The sequence below is a fragment of the Poromitra crassiceps genome (genome assembly GCF_964638095.1).
Source record: "Poromitra crassiceps genome assembly, chromosome: 4".
In the NCBI taxonomy this organism is placed as follows: domain Eukaryota; kingdom Metazoa; phylum Chordata; class Actinopteri; order Beryciformes; family Melamphaidae; genus Poromitra; species Poromitra crassiceps.
The window spans coordinates 58,903,144-58,925,591 of NC_139626.1; the positions used below are offsets into that span (position 1 = coordinate 58,903,144).

The window sequence follows — 22,448 nt, forward strand, 5'->3', positions numbered from 1 at the left end:
AGAGGGGGGAGAGGGGGAGAGAGCTTCCTCCACCTAGAGGGGGAGAAAGGGGGAGAGAGCTTCCTCCACCTAGAGGGGGAGAAAGGGGGAGAGAGCTTCCTCCACCTAGAGGGGGAGAGGGGGAGAGAGCTTCCTCCACCTAGAGGGGGAGAAAGGGGGAGAGAGCTTCCTCCACCTAGAGGGGGAGAAAGGGGGAGAGAGCTTCCTCCACCTAGAGGGGGAGAAAGGGGGAGAGAGCTTCCTCCACCTAGAGGGGGAGAAAGGGGGAGAGAGCTTCCTCCACCTAGAGGGGGAGAAAGGGGGAGAGAGCTTCCTCCACCTACAGGGGGAGAGAGCTTCCTCCACCTAGAGGGGGAGAGAGCTTCCTCCACCTAGAGGGGAGAAAAGGGGAGAGAGCTTCCTCCACCTAGAGGGGGAGAGAGCTTCCTCCACCTAGAGGGGAGAGAGGGAGAGAGCTTCCTCCACCTAAAGGGGAGAGAGGGAGAGAGCTTCCTCCACCTAGAGGGGAGAGAGGGAGAGCGCTTCCTCCACCTAGAGGGGGAGAGAGGGAGGGGGGAGAGAGCTTCCTCCACCTAGAGGGGGAGGGGGGAGAGATCGGTGCGTCCTTTTCCTTTATTTGGTCCTAACAGCCTTGTTGATCCTTTGTGCCCACGTCCAAAAATGTTGGTGTGGGCGGGGCTTACAGGTGGTGTGGGCGGGGCTTACAGGTGGTGTGGGCGGGGCTTACAGGTTTCACCAGGGTTCCTACACAACACGCTCTTCAAAGACTGCAAGGATGGGAATTAATATCAATTTCCAGGCCTTGATGCATTTTTGGATTTGGACCAAAAAAAACAAGCAAACAAAAACAAACAAACAAACAAACCGCAAAACTACATAGAGACATTTGATGTTGCAGTCTTGTCCATTGTGATGTTTGTGGCTGTGAAGAATAATCCTCAGCTTCAGAGCGACACAGCCTATTTAGCCATCATATCCCGCGTTGCCCTACGCCCACCTGAATCTGGCCAAGAAATTGACGTTTTGGAAAATCACCGAATGAATTCATTAGATGTTAAAAAAAACACACAATGAACCGATAAAAACCCAAACACCGCTCTTAGAAATGTTGAGGAATTACACACAATAAAGTCCAGAGGCCTATACCACGAAGCAAGATTAGTGGCTTAGCGAGGTAACTTCAGGTTTAACCCTGGGTTTGCCGTACCACGACGCTAGTTCACTTCTTACCGAGATAGATCACCATAGCAACTTATGCTCTACGGCTAACCTGCTTTGTAGCAGGTTAAGTTCAGAGGATAAGATCAAAATCCATGAAAGACCCACCTGCTTACCAATCAGCTCTCTGGAAACAGCGAGTCGCCATTCATATGGTCCCCATATGAAAAATACATTGCATTCAAATGAAAAAGAAAAAAGAAACCAAAAACATGGCTCCTGTTGAATTAATCGAGGACTGAAGCCTTGCACTTGTTGCAGGGTACATTTAAATTAAGCCCTACTTACCACTTTGGAATATGTTTTTATATATTCATTTTTGTGCTCTCAAGTAGTTTAGATACGTTGTTTGACCGCGCCGATCGATTGCAGCTGAATGGTGAGTGGAGAAATATCACTAAACCGGTGTAAAAATGTTACATAAACGTCTCCAAAGCGCACGGTGCCGTGTGCGCAACGGAGCTGAGGCTGACGTTGGGTTGGGCATGGTCATACATGCCAGAATAGCCTACTACTATCTAAGCCAGTGGTTCTCAAATGGGGGTCCGGGGACCCCCAGGGGTCCTTGAGGGGGTTCCAGGGGGTCCCCCAGCCAAAAGGGGGGTCATTTATTTTCGCTATAATTCCATTCATAAGTAACACAATGACTATTTTGGTCACAGGTTTTATACACTTTCTGTAATAAAACATCTAAAAGCATCAATCTTATTATCAGATGGGGGACCGTGGGACAAAATCCTATCAAATGGGGGTCCGTGGTCTAATCTTTGTCAGTTTAGGGGTCCTTTATGTGAAAAGAAATTGAGAACCACTGATCTAAGCAATTTAATATGGGATCGCCTGCACACAGATGATTCATATCTAGGCTACTCCTGCATTTTGCAGCTGCAACTGTGTTGCTTTTAGCCTGTATGATGTGATTGAACTTCATATTTCCAGCCTAGTCCTTGTATGAAATATGAATAAAAGTGGTAACTTTAGACAGTCAATCGGGAACAGACTAATAATATCCAATGCGGATTTCGATTCTGACATACAGTAGTAAAGCTTCACGATTTGCGCTTTGAATGAATGAGGAAATAGGCTTGTCTGGCGCTGTAGAAGCGGCAGCCGTCCATATTGCATTGTGATTGGCTAGTTGTTAAAAACCACGCCTCTTTTGCGGGCACCAGCTCCTGTGCACGGGGCATTTTCACGTGCGCGCGCTCTCAACTGGATTCGAAAAACCTGGATCCACTTAACGAGTTGATGACTACATTCGTGGTATGGCTTAACTAGAATTCAGCTGGATGGCAATGATCTGGTTGAGCCAAACCAGATCAAGGGACAGATCCTGGATCGTCTTATACAACATTCGTGGTATGGGCCTCAGGAATGCAGGAAAAGTCAATGAGAACTTGAGCCAGACATAGAAAAACACCATTTCTTTCAAACGGGGTGACAACAGATTCCATTCAGTAGCCGCTGAAGGTTGTTTTTCCCCGAAGCAGTCCTGAACCTACAGGGGTTGACGAAATTTGACTCACTCGCTCTAGTCGAGTAGTACCCATGAGTATCGCTGACGGTCTGGAGTCTCGGAAGTGCAGAATGTGTAGGAACCCCACGTCAACGAGACCAAAATCACCCAAAGAGGTTAGGAGTCGGGCGAGGAGGGCCGCAGCGGTTCTAGGTGGAGCGGGGGTGGGTGGGCGGGCGGGTTCTTTTAAGACAGCGGGGGGGGGGGGGGGATGGGGGGAATTGGAGATTGGGGTGGGGCGGGCTGGATCAGGGCGGTCGATTCACTGTTACTTCACCTAATTCTGAATCGGTTCAATTCGATGTCATCGCGTTGGAGGGGAAAGTCTCAGATCAAATACGTAAAAACGTAAACATACAACGATACAGAAAACGGCACAAGACACGGGAGTCATGTCCTCCTCTTACGCGCCACATCGTTTTCCAACCCGAATACGGGTTTATTATGGTTATGTAATAACTTTGTCATAATGTCATCTCTACTTGCATTATTTCACCCGTTTTAAGAACAGAAATATTGGCAAAACGGGGTCCAAAAACCCCGTTCGTTTTCGCCGTGGGGGGGGGTGGGAGGGATCCGGATAGGATCTGAAAAGCTCCGGACTGATGACAACACTTGCAAGGAAAATATTAAGAGCATCCATACAAGCTCATTCAAATACAAAAGCACTACCTGCACTTGATGTAGTGACAGAGGCGTCGCTCTCTGCATAGCTTGAATACAATATGGCCCACTTTCGGAATAAAGGCACTTTCGGAATGTATTGAACTGAGCGTGGATCGACCGCCCGGCTCAGGGGCTCAGCAGAGGAGACACAGGAGCGCGTGGACGAACGAGGCGAGGGAGAGGGACAGTAGTCTTGAGCCAGTGGTTCTCAACGTGGGGTCCGCGGGGGGCTCCCCCCCCCCCCCCCCCCCCCCCCCCGGAGGACAAATTGTAAAAGCCTCAGCATTATTTCACTTACAAGCAGTTAAAGGAACACTCTGCCCATTTTCAACCAGCCTTGTATCATTAGAACATCAGTAGTATATCGGAAAACTGTCAACGGTTTTGAAGTCTGTCATTTAATTAGACAGTTATTGAGGGTTAAAGTGTGGACCAGTGACATCACTGGTCCACACTAACTCAAATGACTAACTCGTTAACTCAAATCAACTCTCAGTACCTGTCAAACTAGATGAATGATGAATAGTTTGACAGCTATTGAGAGTTGATTTGAGTTAATGAGTTATTCATTTGAGTTAGTGTGGACCAGTGATGTCACTGGTCCACACTTTAACCCTCAACAACTGTCAAATTAAATGACAGACTTCAAAACCGTTGACAGTTTTCTGATATACTACTGATGTTCTAATGATGCAAAGCTGGTTGAAAATGGGCCGAGTGTTCCTTTAACACAATTGAACGTATGACTGTTTTGATTCATATCTATTGATCGATTACCTGTCTCTCTAACCCTACAATAAGGGTAGTCATGGAATTCTGGACAAAATTGTGTCGAACAATAAAAAAAAAAATCAAAGGGAAAATAGTCCAAAATCTCGTCAAATGGGGTCTAGATTTGGAGTCGTCGATGGGGGAAAAAGGTTGAGGATCGCTGGTCTAAGCAGAATTAGAGTCCTGTTAGAGAGGGTAGGGGGGAGGGCGTGGGGGGCAGCAGGAGACGTGATGCACAGCGGAGTGAATGACCTTCACCATCATCCATGCAGACAGTGAATGACCTTCACCATCATCCATGCAGACAGCTTTGTAACATTTCCCACAGGCAGGCGCCACCGACGGAACGGCCCAGGATCATATACCTCGAACTATAGCACGAGCCGCACGGGCTCACAGGCAGAGACACTACTTACTCATTTGAAATGTTTTGGGAGACATTTCAGCATGTTGTACACTCTTCTCACTCACACACACACACACACACACACCTACAATTACCTCGGTGGTCCAAAGACAGGCATTATGCTTCACATGTTTTAAGCTACATCAAAAAGAAGAAAGCGTGCAAAAAGGAACGCAAAGATAGCTCCGTTTACTTTTTGAAAACCTTACTAGAGTAAAAAAAATCTATGTCCTGTACATGGCTATAATGCTAGGTTTTTGTTATTTGTCGCTCATGTGATTCTTTGACGCAGAAATAAGGCAAAACATTTGAAAGAACTTTTTTTTTTTTGGAAAGTGAAAGAGCCATTCAAAACCCAGTTCAACTTGGTTGAATAATAATGACAAATCAGTGATTTTTATCAGGATTTTTATTGAGTGTATGTTTTGGTTGTGTTTTGTCTTTTCGGGCTCTGGTCAATAAATGGGAAATGTTTGTTTGCTAAAAGATAAAAGCTTTTTCTCGCAGCGCTCTAATGAACTTTTTTTTATTTTTTTTTATCATTATTTTTAGTCAAACTAAATGAATAATCATGAAAATGTACAATCACCCCAACAAGTTTTGACAAAGTCAAACTCGTGATAATGTTAATTATCACATTAATATTTATTACAATTTGATCTCTATGCACAATTAAGTTTGCACATCATGTTAGATAGACCTAGATGTTGTTCTCCCTGAACGTATTTGGCCTAAGATATTTGTTTTCTTATTTCACACCTGAGAGGTGTGATCTTAAAAAAAAGATATTACTTGTCCCTGTTTTTTTTTGTTTTTTTGCAACATTTTCTTAATGTTGATCCAAGCATTATATGGTATTCAATAGTGTACTTAAGCTTTTTTAAGAGCCTTCTGATTGATGTTAATACAAGTTGACTTCCCTAACATTTTGAGACTGACAGGATTGACTGTATGTAGGGCTGGACGATAATTCAATATGGTCGTGTATCGTCTTTCAGTGGAATCATAATTATGATGATATGAAGATATTTTAGTACATTTCTGCTGATGACACGCACATTTGACTTCAAAACTCATCAAATGAGGTATAGAAAGAACATTTGTTGAAAATGTCAGGTTTGTCTGACCCAACGTTACCATTCGATTCAACGGGACGAACATTCATTTGATTATTTAACATGATTTTGCCGACATGAACCATGTCATGATCTAAATGGTATTGACTAGAAATATTTCGAGCGTGCCTTGAGCGAAACCCCTCACCTTATTGTAATAGTGAGATATCGAGGAAAATCCTCGTGATCATCATGGTATTGATTTCAGCGATATCGTCCAGCCCTTAGCTGTATATGAAAGGCGAAGTGAGCTGATTTGAGTAAAATATCACTTTAGTCGAGACTTTTTCATCTGAAGCAGTGAGTCCAGCAGAGTCTGAGATTCTAAATCCCTGTCTGTCTGTCTGTCTGGACGTCACTATAAACATTGACATCAAATGTCCCCTTTAAATGTGGAAAAAAACTGCTTGTTTACACGGAGCAGACCTCACAACGTGCCGCATTGGTCTCTTGAGACTGTGTCCTAATTTGCATAAGGAGTAGTTCTCCGTTTTCATTGGTCCCTTAAGACTCCTTTGCTCCCGCCATTTTCAAATGCTCCCGACAACTAATAAGGCGGGATATCCGGTCAAAACAAGGCGGGTATCGAATCAACTGCCCCAGTTGTGTTTCCGAGTGTTCACGATTGGTCGAATATCAACTTCCTTCCGGTCTGAAGCTGATTTTTAATTTTTTTAATTTTTTTAATTTTTTTTGGAGGACGACAACTTCCTCTGTCCAAATGTCACTGGTCTGAAGTCCAGAGCGCGTCTCTGGAGCATTCCAAGATGGTGGAGGAGAGAGACTGGGCTTGAGAGACTTGGCGTTTGATCAGCGCTGCAGATGAAAAAGACAAAAAATAATTTCGTTTTGAAGTGTAGCTGGGCGGAGGCTCCGCCAAACTCACTGCTAGGCTCTGCGCTAAATATTACTTTTGTGCAACACCAAACTTTTTAAAGCTTTTCGGGAAGTATTTACCTCATTTGCCAATTGCCAGCACCGTGCTCCGGTCGACCTTTGGTAAATAAGCAGTATTGGTCTGTTTTCCGAGGTTTGATCGACCCTCAGCAGTGGGCGTGGTTTTGGAGGCGGACCCTTGTACAGTACTGTAATATGTGTGCTTTGAAGCCATGTCAGCGCATTGTAACGTACTGTGTAATTAATGCCTTTTTGTTTTCTCTTGGGTTTTTTTTCTGGGAGGGAAGGTGAAAATTTTTCTTTTTTTACATTAATATTTCTTTAACAGAGGTTAAATATGTCAGAAGAAGAAGAAGAAGAAAAAAAAAAGTCATTTTATAAAACGCACTTGTCATGGTAAACCACATCTTTTATGTATAAAAAGACTAAAGGCATGATTTAACTTTTTATGAAAACTTAGATGTCGTACTCAATGAATTAATTGAATTTTAAAAACAAGTGATTTCAAAGATTTCTTTCTCCAAATAAAGTCTTCTATGGCTCCAAGCCAGCTGGTTGTCCGACGTCTGAATTTTTCACTAGAGGGAAAAGTGGCGATGTCACAATGCCACTGTTCAGCAGTGCACCCTGACCCGCTAGGTTTTGAAGCCTATCGGAGGAACAGTTCTTGAGCTAAACCATTTTTGTGATGCCAGCAGATGGCGCTATGACTATGCACGTGTCCGAAATTGGGCGCCGCACTCCCGTCGGGTGCCCAGCAGCGCGCTCCCCAAGTTTGAAGTCGATTGGATGAACGGTTCTCGAGATAAACCGCTTTTTGTGTTGCCAGCAGGTGGCGCTATGACTATGCGCATGTCCGAAATTGGCCACTGCACTCTGTGGGGTTCCAGTCAACGCACTCCCCAAGTTTAAAGTCGCTAGGACGAGCGGTTACGATCAAATTTTTGTGTTGCCAGGAGGTGGCGTGATGACTATGTGCGTTTCCGAATTTCACGAAATTCGGCACTGCACTCTTAGGTCCCCTAAGCCAGTGGTTCTCAAATGCGGGTCCGGGGACCCCCCAGGAATCCGTGGCACTTTGCCAGGGGGTCTGCAAAAAGTTTTCAGGAAAATAAAAATAAAAACTTTTTGTTGTTGCAAAAGCTTCATAGTTCAACGAAAATATGTTATGCTTTAAATCTAAAATGGTTCATGGATTACATTCTAATCTAACAAATCTAACAAACCTATTGATTGTCAACTACAGGTCGGACGCTTTGCGGTGGTGGTTTTAGCGTAACCTATATGGGGTTTGGCATAACCTTCGTTATTTCGAATCCCACATAGGTTACGCTAAAACCACCACCGCAAAGCGTCCTACCTGTTTAGTTGACCAGTCGGCAGGAAAGTATCGCGGGACTTCACGAGACTTGGTGACCGAGATCACGTTTGAGGTAATTTGGTCCCTGGGAGAGACCAGGAAATAGCTTGGGGGGAAATATCACTATGGTGGATGTTGACGGATCAGATTATGGCGATATGCGGCGAAAACGGGAATAAAAATAGCTATTTAGATGCAGGAAAGACAGGCTCACACTTGGCCCCAAATCAGCTCCATTTTACGACTGACTTGGACGCTATTGATCTCAAAACAACGCTAGGACGGCCAAAAACGCCGCGGAGATCGCTGGGTGAGTGGCCAAATCATAATTAATACCAGGAGATGGGTCCAGGTTCAAAAAAACCGAAATTCTCCTTTAAAAGTTAAGCACGTTACCGTGGAAACAATTAAGCTTAGCCCAAAATCAGAATGAGGGGGTCCCCGGTATATTTTCTATGTTGTAAGGGGTCCTTGGCTGAAAAACATTTGAGAACCTCTGCCCTAAGCGCACTCTAAGTTTGAAGGTGAGCAGAGCTATGGTGTGTGAGTTATGGCCATTTAAAATGTAAAACATTGTTTGGATTGGAGCAACTCTGGACATATGTATAAAAGCACATACTGTACACCAGTGTTGGGGGTAACTCATTACAAAAGTAACATATTACATGTAATATATTACTTTTAGCAGTAACTCAGTAATATAACTTATTACTTATAGGATTTCAGTAATATTATACCAGTTACTTTGTCAAGTAACTCAAGTTACAAATTGAGTTGCATTTTATTAAATTAAAGCACATATTTAAAAAAGATACAATAATTTCCTAATCAAACTATGTGTTTTTATGCAAATAAAAATGGTTGAAATTATTTTTCGGGATGTTCCCGGGGCGGCGATGTCATTCTACTGCTGCTGTTGTTTTAGTAAAAGTAATGCAAAAGTAGTGTAATAAGTAACGAGTTACTCTACACAGAAAGTAATATTGTAAAGTAACTTATTACTTTCAAATGAAAGTAACTAGTAATATGTAGTATATTACATTTTGAAAGTAACTTGCCCAACACTGCTGTACACACATACATACTGTACATACATAGGCTACTGTACGTGCATACATACTGTACATACATACATATGGCTCTCCAATTATACAATTATAGTAGTAGGAGAAGATGAAAAGTTACATGTTTGTAAACACCCAATTGTAAATTATTTTAACACAACATGCTTTAGTGTCAATGGGAAATTAAGCATTTTCTTTCCTCATTCCTCAAAAATGTACTTTCTTTTTTGCCCGACACACGGCGACACTAGCTTCCCCGTCGTCGCTCATCCGACAGCAGAAACGTGTGTTTTTGAGCATTTTAATTCATCGACATCTGGCTATTCTCTCATCACAATTCCGCACCGGATCCTGACAAATGCATCGCAAAGACGCCGCCGAAGCTGCCCCTTCTTCCAGGCCCATAGACAGTGTTGGGGATAACTCATTACAAAAGTAACATATTACATGTAATATATTACTTTTAGCAGTAGCTCAGTAATATAACTTATTACTCATAGGATTTCAGTAATATTATACCATTTACTTTGTCAAGTAACTCAAGTTACAAATTGAGTTACATTTGATTCAATCAAAGAACATATTTAAAAAAGATACAATCATTTCCTAATCAAACTGTGTGTTTTTATGCAAATAACCACTACAGATGACAATAACAAAGGAAAAGAATAACATTTAGAATTTTGGATTGTTTACACATGACTTCAAGACGGTTGAAATTATTTTTCGGGATGGTTCCGTGGTGGCGATGTCATTCTGCTGCTGCTGTTGTTTTGGTCAAAGTAATGCAAAAGTAGTGTAATAAGTAACGAGTTACTCTACACAGAAAGTAATATTGTAAAGTATCTTATTACTTTCAAATGAAAGTAACTAGTAATATGTAATATATTACATTTTGAAAGTAACTTGCCCAACACTGCCCATAGATGCTCTTTTCTGTGCAGCCTCTCAGCCTTTGAAGGCCTGGCAGGTTCTTCCAGGCCCATAGATGCTCTTTTCTGTGCAGCCGCTCAGCCTTTGAAGGCCTGGCAGGTTCTTCCAGGCCCATAGATGATCTTTTCTGTGCAGCCTCTCAGCCTTTGAAGGCCTGGCAGGTTCTTCCAGGCCCATAGATGATCTTTTCTGTGCAGCCTCTCAGCCTTTGAAGGCCTGGCAGGTTCTTCCAGGCCCATAGATGATCTTTTCTGTGCAGCCTCTCAGCCTTTGAAGGGCCTGGCAGGTCGTGGCTGAACTCTGGGCCAGAAGGCATCTGTTACTCGACAACATCTGTTCCCGTTCCTCTCTTTTCTCTCCCAGCATGCCGAGGGACACGCAGCCTCTCTCCCAAGGGTGGCCCTTTTGTGTGCCTCCATTGTCAATTCCATCATTGTCTGCCCAAGCCTGTTCCCGTGATGCCGTGAGGTTATAAACCCCTTCAGAAGCCGCCGCGCCGATGATTTACACTTATTTGTGTCTAAAGCACAATCTGCCTCTTTGTTTTTGCAATTAGAAAAAGAAAACCCGAATGGCATTGTTAAGAGGGGATTGTTAAAAAAAATACGTTCAAATGTAAAGTTTTCAGACTAGGGATGCATTTGCCGATGTCGATATGATCTGTATAATAACAAGTTTCTATGATGATCAAACGTTTGGTATATACTGAAAAACACGTTGTAAACATTGTGAATTTGAAAAAAGGTAATGTATTTTATTTCCCAAACAAAAAGCGCATAAAGCATACGTTTACCGCATTGTCGCCTCTCAATAGGAAAATTCGGGCGGATACAGGCAACCGAAATGAACACTGCTGTTATGATGCCGCTATAAAACCTATATATACATACTAACATCGACCGATATCGACATGATTGCAAATTCCTAATTCAGACACAGCAAAACTTGACTGCAGTCAAAAGGACCGCCGGCGGGGGGGGAAGTTGTTTTTGGTGTCGAGAGAAAGGCAGAAAAGCTCTGTTCAGTAGGCGTCACTTTACATGAATCCTGAATTTTGGAGGCATGAATTACCTGACTGGTTCTTTTAGCAGGAGAAATAGGAGTGGTCAATGTAGCGTAGGGACATTGTTTTTTGATGAATGGGCCCCCTCGCACCGTCTCCAGGGAGACACTTTCAACTTCTGGCAGTGGCCAACAGTGTCACCATAGAAAAGGCCCACTATGGGGTCGCCAGGGGAAGACAACAGATGTGGCTGATTCACTTTGCTCACAGACCCCTAAAAGAAGTGTCTCAGAGTGCCTGCAGATGGACAAAGACAAAGGTTGCACGCAATTGCATTTTCACGTTTAATAATATTTATTTGGAAAAATAGTCTTGGCTAATTCATTCATTCAAAAAACAGTAAAGGGAGACAGTGACATCAGAACAATTTGTACAATGCCTCTTTAAATAACATTTCTTTAAAAAAGAAAAGAAAAAAAAGTCCCATTGACCTGAAGTGCCTTTGCAAATATCATCATTAAAAAAGCAACTTAAATAATCATAACAAACATCACAAATATACAATACAAAATAAGAATAACACAAAATCATTAAATTAACTTAAATTAAATCATACTTTTAAATCATAACTTTTTTCATCTTTCTTTCTTTCTTTCTTTCTTTTCTTTTTTCTTTTTTTTTTTACAAAAGGACAATCTGTATCAAAACGAAAGGACAATCTGTATCCAAAACGAACAAAAATGTAATTTATTTGAATTAAGACAAAGTTTTCATTTCCCCCCAAAAAACAATACTATGTCATAAATGGTGTTGGAGGGCTTGGGGAGAAAACGCACTTCTTCAGTTGAACACAGTGATCAAAGTAAACATAAGAGTCTTCACAGGTGTCGTTTTGGGTGCACACGGCCCATGTGAACAGCCTCGCGAAGAACAGGCCAGTATGGCCAAACATCCACCGTCTTATGCAGTTGCTGCGCTCAGCAACGGCATGTGGGTTAGAGAAAAGGCCCGGGTGCAAATGTTGCAAAAAAAACAACCACTCAGCATTTCCATTTACACTGGCTGAAATTGTAACATCGCACCTCATTGCCAGTGACAGTGTCCACTTTTCCATCTTGTTACAAAACTTTTTTTAACAACCCCCCCCCACCACCACAACCTCAATAAAAGCCAGAACAGGAAGCCAAGTGATGGTTTTACTTTGAAAGGTAAAACGTTTATTATTTTCTTGCCCTCCCCCAACCCCCCCCCCCCCTTCCCCGCCAGTTTCTTATCCCACAGGCCGCCGCTGCCTGCGCTTAGTTTCCAGTAGAGAACCAGCTCACTCTGAATATCAGTTAAACGTCTCAGTATCAGCAGCAGTCTCAAGGCGGGACACCTCCCCCTAGAGGCTAGGGTTAGAGCAGCATTTTTTTGAAGGAGTATAAAACCTCTCCCATAGAGCAAACGAGAAACGGGCAGCCCATCGGTGGCTCGTTACACCTGCGGAGAGACACAGAACAGACAAAAAGGAGAGCGGGCCGTTAGTTGTTTGTGTTGCCAAAACGTCCCCGGGGGGCCACAAAGCCGTGTTCAAACCGTCGCGCCGAAAAGCGGCGCCCGAGCATTCGAGACTCACCTCAGTTGCAATTATACATTCGTCCTTTTCCTCTGACATCACAAACACAGATTTGTACTTGGTGTCCGCACATGCAGACATTTCTGGAGCTTTCTTTTCTGATGCATCGCTTTTTGGGAGGGAAGCAGACGACAGACAAGACGTTAGCGGCGCGCGACGCTCCAAACGCCACGTTTACATTTTGTGTTCGGAAAGAATGGCAATTTCTTTTCGTTCGGGAAACACTTACCTTTTTAAACGTTTGCTGCGCTTCTCCTCAAACTCAAACGAGTCCGGGGATTGGCACTTGTCCTCGCAGGCGGCCTCCAGCATGGCCTCTTTAGCCGCCTGCTCGTAGTTGAGCTCGCGTACGAGGTTGTAGTCCGCGGGCGGGGGGCGGCTCTTGTAGCTGCTCCTGCCCGGCGGAGACCCCTCGTCGGGGGCGCTGCAGAAGTCCATCTTCTTGTTGATGTTCTTGACGCCCGGCGTGGCGGGCACCGCCACGCTGACCGCCAGGTCCCGCTCACTGCGGTGACAGTTGTTGGTCAGGTTGTTGATGGTCTCTCGCTCCCCGCCCGCCGCGTCTGCTTGGCCGCCGCGCTGGGCCTTCGAACGGAAACACCCGACCAGCACGGCGCAGCCGGCCAGCAGCAGCAGCACCAGCGCCGCGCCGGAGCCGACCGCCATCCAGGGCACGTCTGTCCCGCGGATCGCCGCGTGCTCCGGGAGTAGGAACTGACAGTTTCTGCCGCCGTAGCCGGGGACGCACGCGCAGACGTAGCGGCTGTTCCGCTCGTGGCAGGTGGCGCCGTTGTGGCAGGGGTTGTGCTCACAGCGGCTGATGGGAGAGCTGCAGTTGCGGCCGGTGTACCCCGGGGGGCAGGTGCAGGTGTAGCCGTGCGGACCCTCCTGGCACGTGGCGCCGTTCTGGCAGGGGAACAGCGCCGAGCACTCGTCGCCGGTGTGGTCGCAGTTCATGCCGGTGAAGCCGTCGGGACACTGACACAGGTAGGAGTTGACCAGGTCCACACAGCGCGCACCTGCGAGCGGAGAAGGAAGCGTGCCGTCAATATGTGCTCCAGGCCTTATAGTCTCACAGTAGCCAGCCGCACATAAATACCTACGTCTGGGGCGCAACCCTTGAAAAGCGGTTAAGGACCGCCCCCTAAGACCAAAACAAATGCATATGACATGAATTGACCGACCACGGACCTTCTTATTTGCGCCACGCAACTCGTAGGGCGGTTACATTTTGAACGATTCACCACTGGGCGCGGACAGCCGGACTTCCGTTACAGCCGGACTTCCGTTACAGCCCAAGCCAATCCAAGGTTTTTCATGCGGGAAAACCCGGAAATGCTGACTTGTGATTCAGAGCCTCTGTAGCGGAGGGTCTGACCACGTGAGACACTTAGCCTTCAAACACATGTACCAGACAGAAGACAGATCTGGAGGACCTTCTGACCTTCAAACACATGTACCAGACAGAAGAGAGATCTGGAGGACCTTCTGACCTTCAAACACATGTACCAGACAGAAGACAGACCTGGAGGACCTTCTTACCGTTGGAGCAGGGGCTGGAGGTGCAGTGGTCGATCTTCTTCTCGCAGGTGAAGCCGGCGTACCCGGTGGGGCACTGGCAGTAGTACCCTCCGTCGGGGTTGTCGGCGCAGCGGCCGCCGTTGAAGCAGGGGCCGTCGGCGCATGTCATGGCGCTCAGCTCGCAGTTGTTGCCATAGAAACCGTGGGGGCAAGTGCAGGTATATGTGTTTTCCAAATCCTGTGCGGGGGAGGGGGGGGGGGGGGGGGGGGGGGGTGGTAGAAGAGCCTTAAGATCAGAATCCTGCTGTCATGGCTTCGTAGTAATGCTGTTTATGGTTAGTGAGTTTTTTTCCTTACATTGTAGGCAAAGGGCAGCTACTTTTTAAAGAATCTAAAATATAATCGTTTATTTGTTCAACACTTTTTGGGTCGCTGCATAATTCCATTCGTGTTGTTTCATAGTTTTGATGTCTTTACTATTATTAAAAAATTTGGAAAATAGTTATTAAAAAAAACAAAAAAAATGTGGTGTGTCAAAAGCTTTGACCGGTAGTGAACATGGTTTTGTCTAAAATCCAATGTACAGTGCAAAGTTCTTGTAATACATGTTTTTCCTTTCAATCATGTTGGGGGCTTTTCAGCTTCCGTAGATCGTTTACAGCGCAGGGAGGCTTCACATTCCACAATCGTCCCAGGACCGAATTTGAACCCCGCTGACTCATCACCAAGGACGCCCGTTCTCAACATGAGTTTTAACAAAGAGGAAGGAGAGATGGGGGAAGGGGGGGGGGGGATGACTTACAGTGCAGCTTCCCCCGTTGCGACAGGGGTTTCCAGCACATTGGTTGACCTGGACCTCACAGCTGGCCCCAGTGAAGCCGGGCCGGCAGGAACAGGTGTAGCTCCCCTGCCCAGTGTTGCTACAAGTGGCTCCATTCATGCAGGGCTTGTGGTGAGTGCAGTAGTTGAGATCTGGACAGACACGGGCGGCACATGTGGATTAGCCACACAGAACAACACATGGCCCGAACAACAGGCCACAGAAAGTCTTTTTGTCTTCCTGTACGCACTGCTCTTTCTCTTCTTCTATGGTGGTTTTTTCCCCCCCCCTCCCTGTCTCCACCTCCTGTCCGCCATGTTTTTCTCCACGCATGCACCCAATTCATTGTGTGTGTGTGTGTGTGTGTGTCAGTTTTATGAATGGGGTTTTGGTTACATGCCTGAAGTACGGTATGTGGGTTTATGATACTTAGATCTTTGAGTTCAGCAAGACGCTCTTCACAAATGAATACCACTTTGATCGTTTCTGAAGTGTAAATGAGATTGTTAGAAATCGCGATCGCCAGAAAACACGCCAGAGATCATAAAAGCAGGGTTCATCGTGAAGATTGCTTGCAACACAAAGGTCAAGTCTCAGTTGAATGAACGTGTGTTCAACCACAGACCTTCAGGCATCTAACCAAAATCCCATAAAAAAACAACAACCTTTGACTTGGAGACGAGGGGACGCGTGCTAACTCTTTGCCGGGGACTCTTATTCTCTTGTGTATATCTAATAACTCTCTACCGCCCTCTTGTGTATATCTCTCTACCGCCATACTTTGCAGGTACACTTTCCCAACAGGGCGCCCCATCACCTCTCTATATCTTCTCGCTGTCCTTCAGAAGAAACTGCGCAAAAAAATCTCCATCTTAACAAGTCATTTAGTCTATTGTTGACTCCTAAAGATTTCAAGATACTAGCAAATTTCTGAAAACTAGTAGAAAACAATTATGAGTTATGTCTCCTGTCTTGGTTTAAAAAAAAGAAAAAAAAAAAAAAGATTGGAAAGTGTCTCTCCACCTCCGCCCGCCACACACCCCCCCCATCACCCCCTCTCTCCTCACCTTGGTTGCAGAACAGCCCCCCCCAGCCCTCCTGGCAGTTGCACTGCCATGGCTGCTGGCAGGTCCCGTGCAGGCAGCCCGGGTAACGGATGCACTCGTCGCAGTAGCGCCCTTTGAATCCCACTCGGCACCTGTTGTTGTCCAATTAGAGGGGGAAACACCGGTCAGTCCACTCACATGGCCTCCCCCCCCCGCTCATTCATTAATGGCTCTCTTGTTCGTTTGGAGGGAGAGCGGTAGGTCGGAGGTCAAACTTACTTGCACTCTCCGGGTTTCTCGCAGAACCCGTGCTCGTCGTCGCAGCCCGGCAGGCAGATCGCTGCACACAGAGAGAGAGAGAGAGAGAGAAAACGCTTTTGAGAAACATGGAAGCATGGGCTTTGTTTACCTCAGTGGTTCTCAGCGCGGGGTCAGGGGAGCACCAGGGGGGTCCTTGCCGTGAAAATTTATAAAATGTTCAACTCTTCAGCATTTCATTTACAAGAAGTTAACACAGTTAGAGAAAGTAGAAGAACGATGACTGTTTTGATCATACAGCCATGGAATTCTGGACAAAATCATTTAGAAAATGTTCTCCGTTCTGGGTCCAACTCATCCAATGGGGGTCCGTACAATGTGGACTAAAATTAGGGGTCCTCGGTATGACAAAAGGTTGACAATCACTGGTTTTTAGCCTAGTTGAAAACATTAAACAACTTCTGCCCTTAAAACCTAACCGTTTCATTAAAATAATAAATAGAAGTGTTTCTATATAAACCCATTAGCTGTTACCTAAAAACTCAATCTCCTTATCAGCGTGGAAGAATGTTGTGCTTAACATAGTGCAGAGACAAAGGAGTGTGTGTGTGTGAGAGTGTGTGTGAGTGAGAGAGAGAGAGAGAGCATCCCCCTCCTCACCCCACACACCCTCTTTTTTTTCTTCTTCGCTGTGGGTCAAAACTCTTTTATTCATTCTGTGTGTGTGCGCGCACACACACACACACACACTCCCCTTAATGTCTCGGATTGGGGCAGATACGAGTGGACAGCTGGCGAGTGTGTTGCCAGTGCGCGACAGCTGCTCCATTGTCTCCTCTCTGCCGGCAGCTGCCCACTTCAAACAATACCTCCCCCGCCTCGGCCAATCACCGCCCGGCCCTCTCCCACGGCAACGAATCGGAAGGTAGCATGTAAATTTATGGCACGCGTGAGATTATTCCCCAAAAACTTTCCTTAGAATAAATCAAGTGGTCGTGTGTGCGCGCGGGGGGAGGGGGGCGTGTGGTGTTTACGCACATTAAGTTGCTTTCCAACGGCAGCCACTGGATCCGCCCGGGCCCAACAGAGAAAACAACTTTTCCTAGGCTACAAAAACGCCCCAATCATCCCCAATAAACAATTGGATTCCTATAATATGCCTATAGGATCTTATAGTGTGAATAAAATAGATGATATAACATGATTTTGTCGAGATTGTGTCTCACTGTATCGTAGCCTAACAGAGAAACTATCAAAAACAGTTATTCTACATTCTGTAACTTTAACTTCTTTTGTAGGCCTAAATTAAATTAGGTTGAAAATTGCATCGATTCACTGGAAGCCCCTCGAGGACCCCGCTGGTGGTCCCCGCACCTGTACCCAAATATAATAAGCTACAAAGTGTTCCACTCACGCTCGGTGCAGTACTGGCCCTTCCACCCGGAGTCGCACACGATCTCCCCCCGCTCCCCGCAGGTGAAGTGGCCGAAGGCGTCGTCTCTGGGCCGGCAGAACACCGAGCAGCCGTCGCCGTAGTAGTGCTCGTCACAGACGAACCGGTACGAGTACTTGAGCTCGGTCCTGCCGCCGGTGTGCAGGTCCTGCGACCACTCCTCTCCCACCGTCAGGTGCCGCTGCGTGATCATGGTGCTGATGACGCGCTCTGGGTTCTCTGAAGCGTGTGATGTGGTGGGGGGGGGGGGGGGGGGAGACGCAGCTGTCAGTTGAATGTGAATATTATTGGGTACATTTGTAGTAAAGTAGTGTAGCTGTGCACGTGTGTGTGTGTGTGTGTGTGTGTGTGTGTGTGTGTGTGTGTGTGTGTGTGTGTGTGTGTGTGTGTGTGTGTGTGTGTGTTTCCTACCTGTGGAGAGGTCGTCTTTGGAGTCGGTGTGTAATGCCTCGATGATCAGTGAGAAGGTCCCCTGGGAACACAAATGGCTTCATGAGACAGGTGGCCAGCGCGCGGAGATGTGGCGATAACATTGAGCAAGGACCCGAGGCGATTGTCCCATAGACTCTGTGGTGAATGGCGTTTCAAACTGCCTCTAACCTGATCCGAAACAAAACGCCGACAAGCTGCGTGCATTCTGAGCCCCGCTTTGTGGTCACAGAACGTTCCACTGCGCGCTTTACGCACGGATTACGCACGGATTTACCAAACAAGCGATTTCGTTTTTGCTGGTCATGAATGCTGGCTCGAAGCAAAACGCCGGTATACAGTAGAATAGGCTACTTACCGGCCACGTAAAGCCGAAATTGATCCTGATCGGGCTGTTGAATGAGCTCTCCGGGATGACTTCGGGAACTTGGAAGGAGTTGGAGCCGAGCACGGGCGTCACAGCGCCGCCGTAGTTGCACGGCGGCTCGGGGGAGGCGTTGGGCTGGTAGTGCTTCAGACAGATCCTGAAGAAGGTTTTACATTCGCACTGCTGCTGGAAGGACGAGGCCAGTCCCCCCTTACAGCAGTTTTTGTTGCCCTGTATTCCCTTCTTGTTTAGGAACTCCTGCAACTTCAGCTCAAAAACTCCCGAGCAAAAGCCCTGTGTCGAGGAAAACACGTTGTTAGCAAACACTATAGAACGCGTGTGTGTGTGTGTGTGGGGGGGGGGGGGGGGGGGGGCTGATATAGTTCATTGTTTGGGAAGAGATGGAGAATGAGCATGCGTCTTACCTGGCACAGCAACATGGACATGACGGCAAGAGTCATCAAGAAGACGCGCCCCATATTAAATAAATACATAATAAATAAGAAATAAATAGTCAAATCAAAGTCTCGGGGCTCAGCTGGTCCTCAGGATGGAAGATGCATTGAGCACGTTTCTCTGATCATCAACTGCTGCTGGCAGCCGCGCCGTTTTCGTTCATGTCCCGATAACAAAAGGATAAATCCCCAAAAAACTTTTCAAGGAAGAAAAAAAAAAAAAAAAAAAAACCCGAGTCAAAACGTGTGAGCGAGTGCGGTGAGAAATACAAAAATAAAACTCCTCCAAGTCCGTTAGAATGCGATAATCCAGTGGTGCGCTTGTAGGAAGAAGAAGAAAAAGTCGTTGGTTTGGGTTCCTTTTGAAGAAGGCGACACAATTTAGGAAGTGTCCTTTTTGTGTGTTGTTACGTCTTGGTCTAAACCAGGATAGCTTTGTCACTGGTCCAACATGCTCCCTTCTCCCTCCCAACGTCTCTCCTCACTGTGAACTACTGTGCGTCTGTCTCCTGCCGAGGCCGCCTGCAGCCTGTTTTATACGGCCTGACACATGCTATGGTAATAACATGCAAATTACCCCCCCCACCCCCCAATCTGGCCCGGGTCTCCACAATGGGATAGTAGCCTACCCCAGTAGCCTCCTCCGCAGCACCAGCCAGCGCGCAGGACACTGTGTGTGTGTGTGTGTGTGTGTGTGTGTGTGTGTGTGTGTGTGTGTGTGTGTGTGTGTGTGTGTGTGTGTGTGTGTGTGTGTGTGTGTGTGTGTGTGTGTGTGTGTGTGTGTGTGTGTGTGTGTGTGTGTGTGTGTGTGTGTGTATCTGAGCCCAACATGGAGTTGTGTGTGAAACTATTTGGGCCAAACAAGACATTTTTAAAACAAGCTCTAGTGTGTGCGTGTGAGAGAGAGAGAGAGAAGGTGTGTGTGTGTGTGTGTGTGTGTGTGTGTGCGACTCCTACAGGTGGAGAGGCTGATATTCACAGTCAGTGGGATCAGAAGTTACAGGAAGATAAATTGATGCGTTTCTGAAAATACAATTGATTATTTGTTGATGTCGAAGCTTTTTGGGCTGACAAAAATCGTAATGATATGGAATTCATGTAGGCTATATCATAGTAAACATCATCAAACTGATATGAGGTATAGGGGGTCCTTTAGGGGGGAAAAGACTATTTTATTTATACATCTATTTAGGCTACTAGATTTTTGTTGTTTGGATGTATAGCCTAACAGTTTATTTACCTCTGCATTTACTGATCATATGTAACTAGAGAATGATGGAGCAGTAAGTCTTTACAATAAAGGGTCTATCTTAGTGAGGACATTCCTTGATATTATAATGAATTCCCTAGTCTAGCCCTAATCGTCACACCTTAATGCCTAACCCTAAACTAAGCCCCATTCTAACCTAACCCTTAAACCCAAGTCTTAACCTCTTCTAAAGCCACCTATTTCTGAAGAAAATGGTGAAAACGACATACCCAAACTAAAATGCTTACTGTGGCTGAACCGCTAGGGTTACAGACAACTGCCTGACCTTTTCTGAAAGGTAAGACTTTGAAGTTTCTGTTTCAAATATGTGTAACTGACCCTGAGTAACACCAGCTCAAACACAGTGGTTGATTCTCGCCTAGAATAAAAAACACTTTTAGAGTGTAAACAGTTACCTGTGGTTGTTGTATTTATGGCTAGAAACCCAATGGAGACATAGCCACAGGCCTTACCACATCCCAACTCAAAGAAGATGAAAAAATACCAAAACATGCGTATTTGGCAGTGGTTTTTGTAGGGAGATACCTAGGCGGATTTCCAAAAAGCCACTCTAAAAAGCCATTTGAAAAAGCCAAATAATCTGAAATGTTGTCTTTGTCTTTGTACAAAGACAGCTATAACTTCTGCTGTGTTGATCTGATCTGAAAAAGGAAGACATGGTTCGATGCGCAAGATTCAGCCGGTTAATTTCGTATGTAGCATGAACAGCATTGTACAGAATTAACTACCTAATTAATCACATAAATGACAGATGAACAGCAGAAAATCAGAAACGTAACGCCGGGGTTAGGGATCATTTGGATTTTTTTTTTGATGTGGGGTTATACGAGGTACTTGCCGACAGTCATGTACAACATGCAGTCAAATGTAGCTGCCGCGGTCTCAGTTTGGAGAAATGGAGACCGGCCATCAGACAAGTGTCTGCTGAGTGTGAACAGGGTCACAAGCAAAAATGTAAAAAAAACAAAAACATAAAAGCTTCCATACTGCTCACCTGGCTGTGTAATCCAAGTCTCCACAGTAATCCAAGTCTCCACAAGCCCTGAGATGCCAAGTCGACTTGAAAAGACATCGTTTACACCCTGTTTTTAGCTGAAATCTTCACAGGTGCACCAGAATACGGGGGTACGGTGGCGCAGTCGGTAGCACTGTTGCCTCACAGCTAGAAGGTCCTGAGTTCGATTCTCGCCTGGGGCGCTGGAGTTGTGACCCCCCCATATCTTCAGTGCCCACTGCCCAGGTGGGCTATCTCGTCGAAAGGGCCTTTCTGTGTGGAGTTTACATGTTCTCCCCCCCCCCCCCCCCCACACACACACTAAAAACATGCAGAAGATTGTCATCAGTGACGACAACATCTGAAGTTGGTCCAATGATGGTCCCCGGGCGCTGGAAAGAAAAAGCGACCACTGCTCCTGGCCTGCTGCCCCCTGGAGGAAAGGACAAGCCTGGATGGGTCAAATGCAGAGGACATATTTCACTGGCCACCGTCAGCATGAGTGTGTGTTGTGGCCGCATGCATGTGTTGTAGTGTGTTCATGCATGTGTTGTAGTGTGTTCATGCATGTGTAGTGTGTTCATGCATGTGTTGTAGTGTGTTCATGCATGTGTTGTAGTGTGTTCATGCATGTGTTGTAGTGTGTTCATGCATGTGTTGTAGTGTGTTCATGCATGTGTTGTAGTGTGTTCATGCATGTGTTGTAGTGTGTTCATGCATGTGTTGTAGTGTGTTCATGCATGTGTTGTAGTGTGTTCATGCATGTGTTGTAGTGTGTTCGTGGGACAATAAAGACGGGCTGCCGTCTGAAATCGAGAATCGTGTTTTAAAATGTTGTTCTCTTATTTTACTTCTATTTCTTGGAGCAGCATGGCTACAGTGCCGATTTATGATTTTCAAGTCGACTTGGCATCTCAGGGCTTGTGGAGACTTGTATCATGCCAGGTGAGCAGTATGGAGGCATTCCATGTGTTTATTTTCTGTTCTTTTCTTGGTTTTTGCTCGTGTACCTGTTCACACTCGGCAGGCAGCGCTATACTTGCCTGACGCGGCCGCTCTCCAATCTCCCCGTTTCTCCAAACTGGGGGCGCGCCGGCTGCTTTCTATGTAGTACACTGACTGTCGTACCCCATACAACTCACAGCTATCCCTTAATGCTTATAGCAGACCTGGGCAACTGGTGGCCCGTGAGCGCCACCTGTGTGGCCCACGCTGGAATTGCATTTTTTTTTTTTTTTTTTTTTTTTTTTTACAGTGCACCTAAACGC

At 45.9% G+C, this 22,448-nt stretch overlaps 1 protein-coding gene across 1 annotated transcript; it reads right to left on the reverse strand.

Moving 5' to 3' along the window:
* Positions 1-12,425: 12,425 nt before the first annotated feature.
* dla (deltaA) lies at positions 12,426-18,955 on the reverse strand (the record flags this gene model as incomplete). Its single annotated transcript, XM_083636000.1, has 11 exons — positions 12,426-12,431; positions 12,568-12,676; positions 12,797-13,586; positions 14,110-14,326; positions 14,891-15,060; positions 15,976-16,106; positions 16,234-16,294; positions 17,627-17,884; positions 18,077-18,137; positions 18,453-18,755; positions 18,887-18,955. The coding sequence occupies 11 exons, from the start codon at positions 18,953-18,955 to the stop codon at positions 12,426-12,428; spliced, it is 2,175 nt and encodes a 724-aa protein (XP_083492126.1).
* Positions 18,956-22,448: the final 3,493 nt, after the last annotated feature.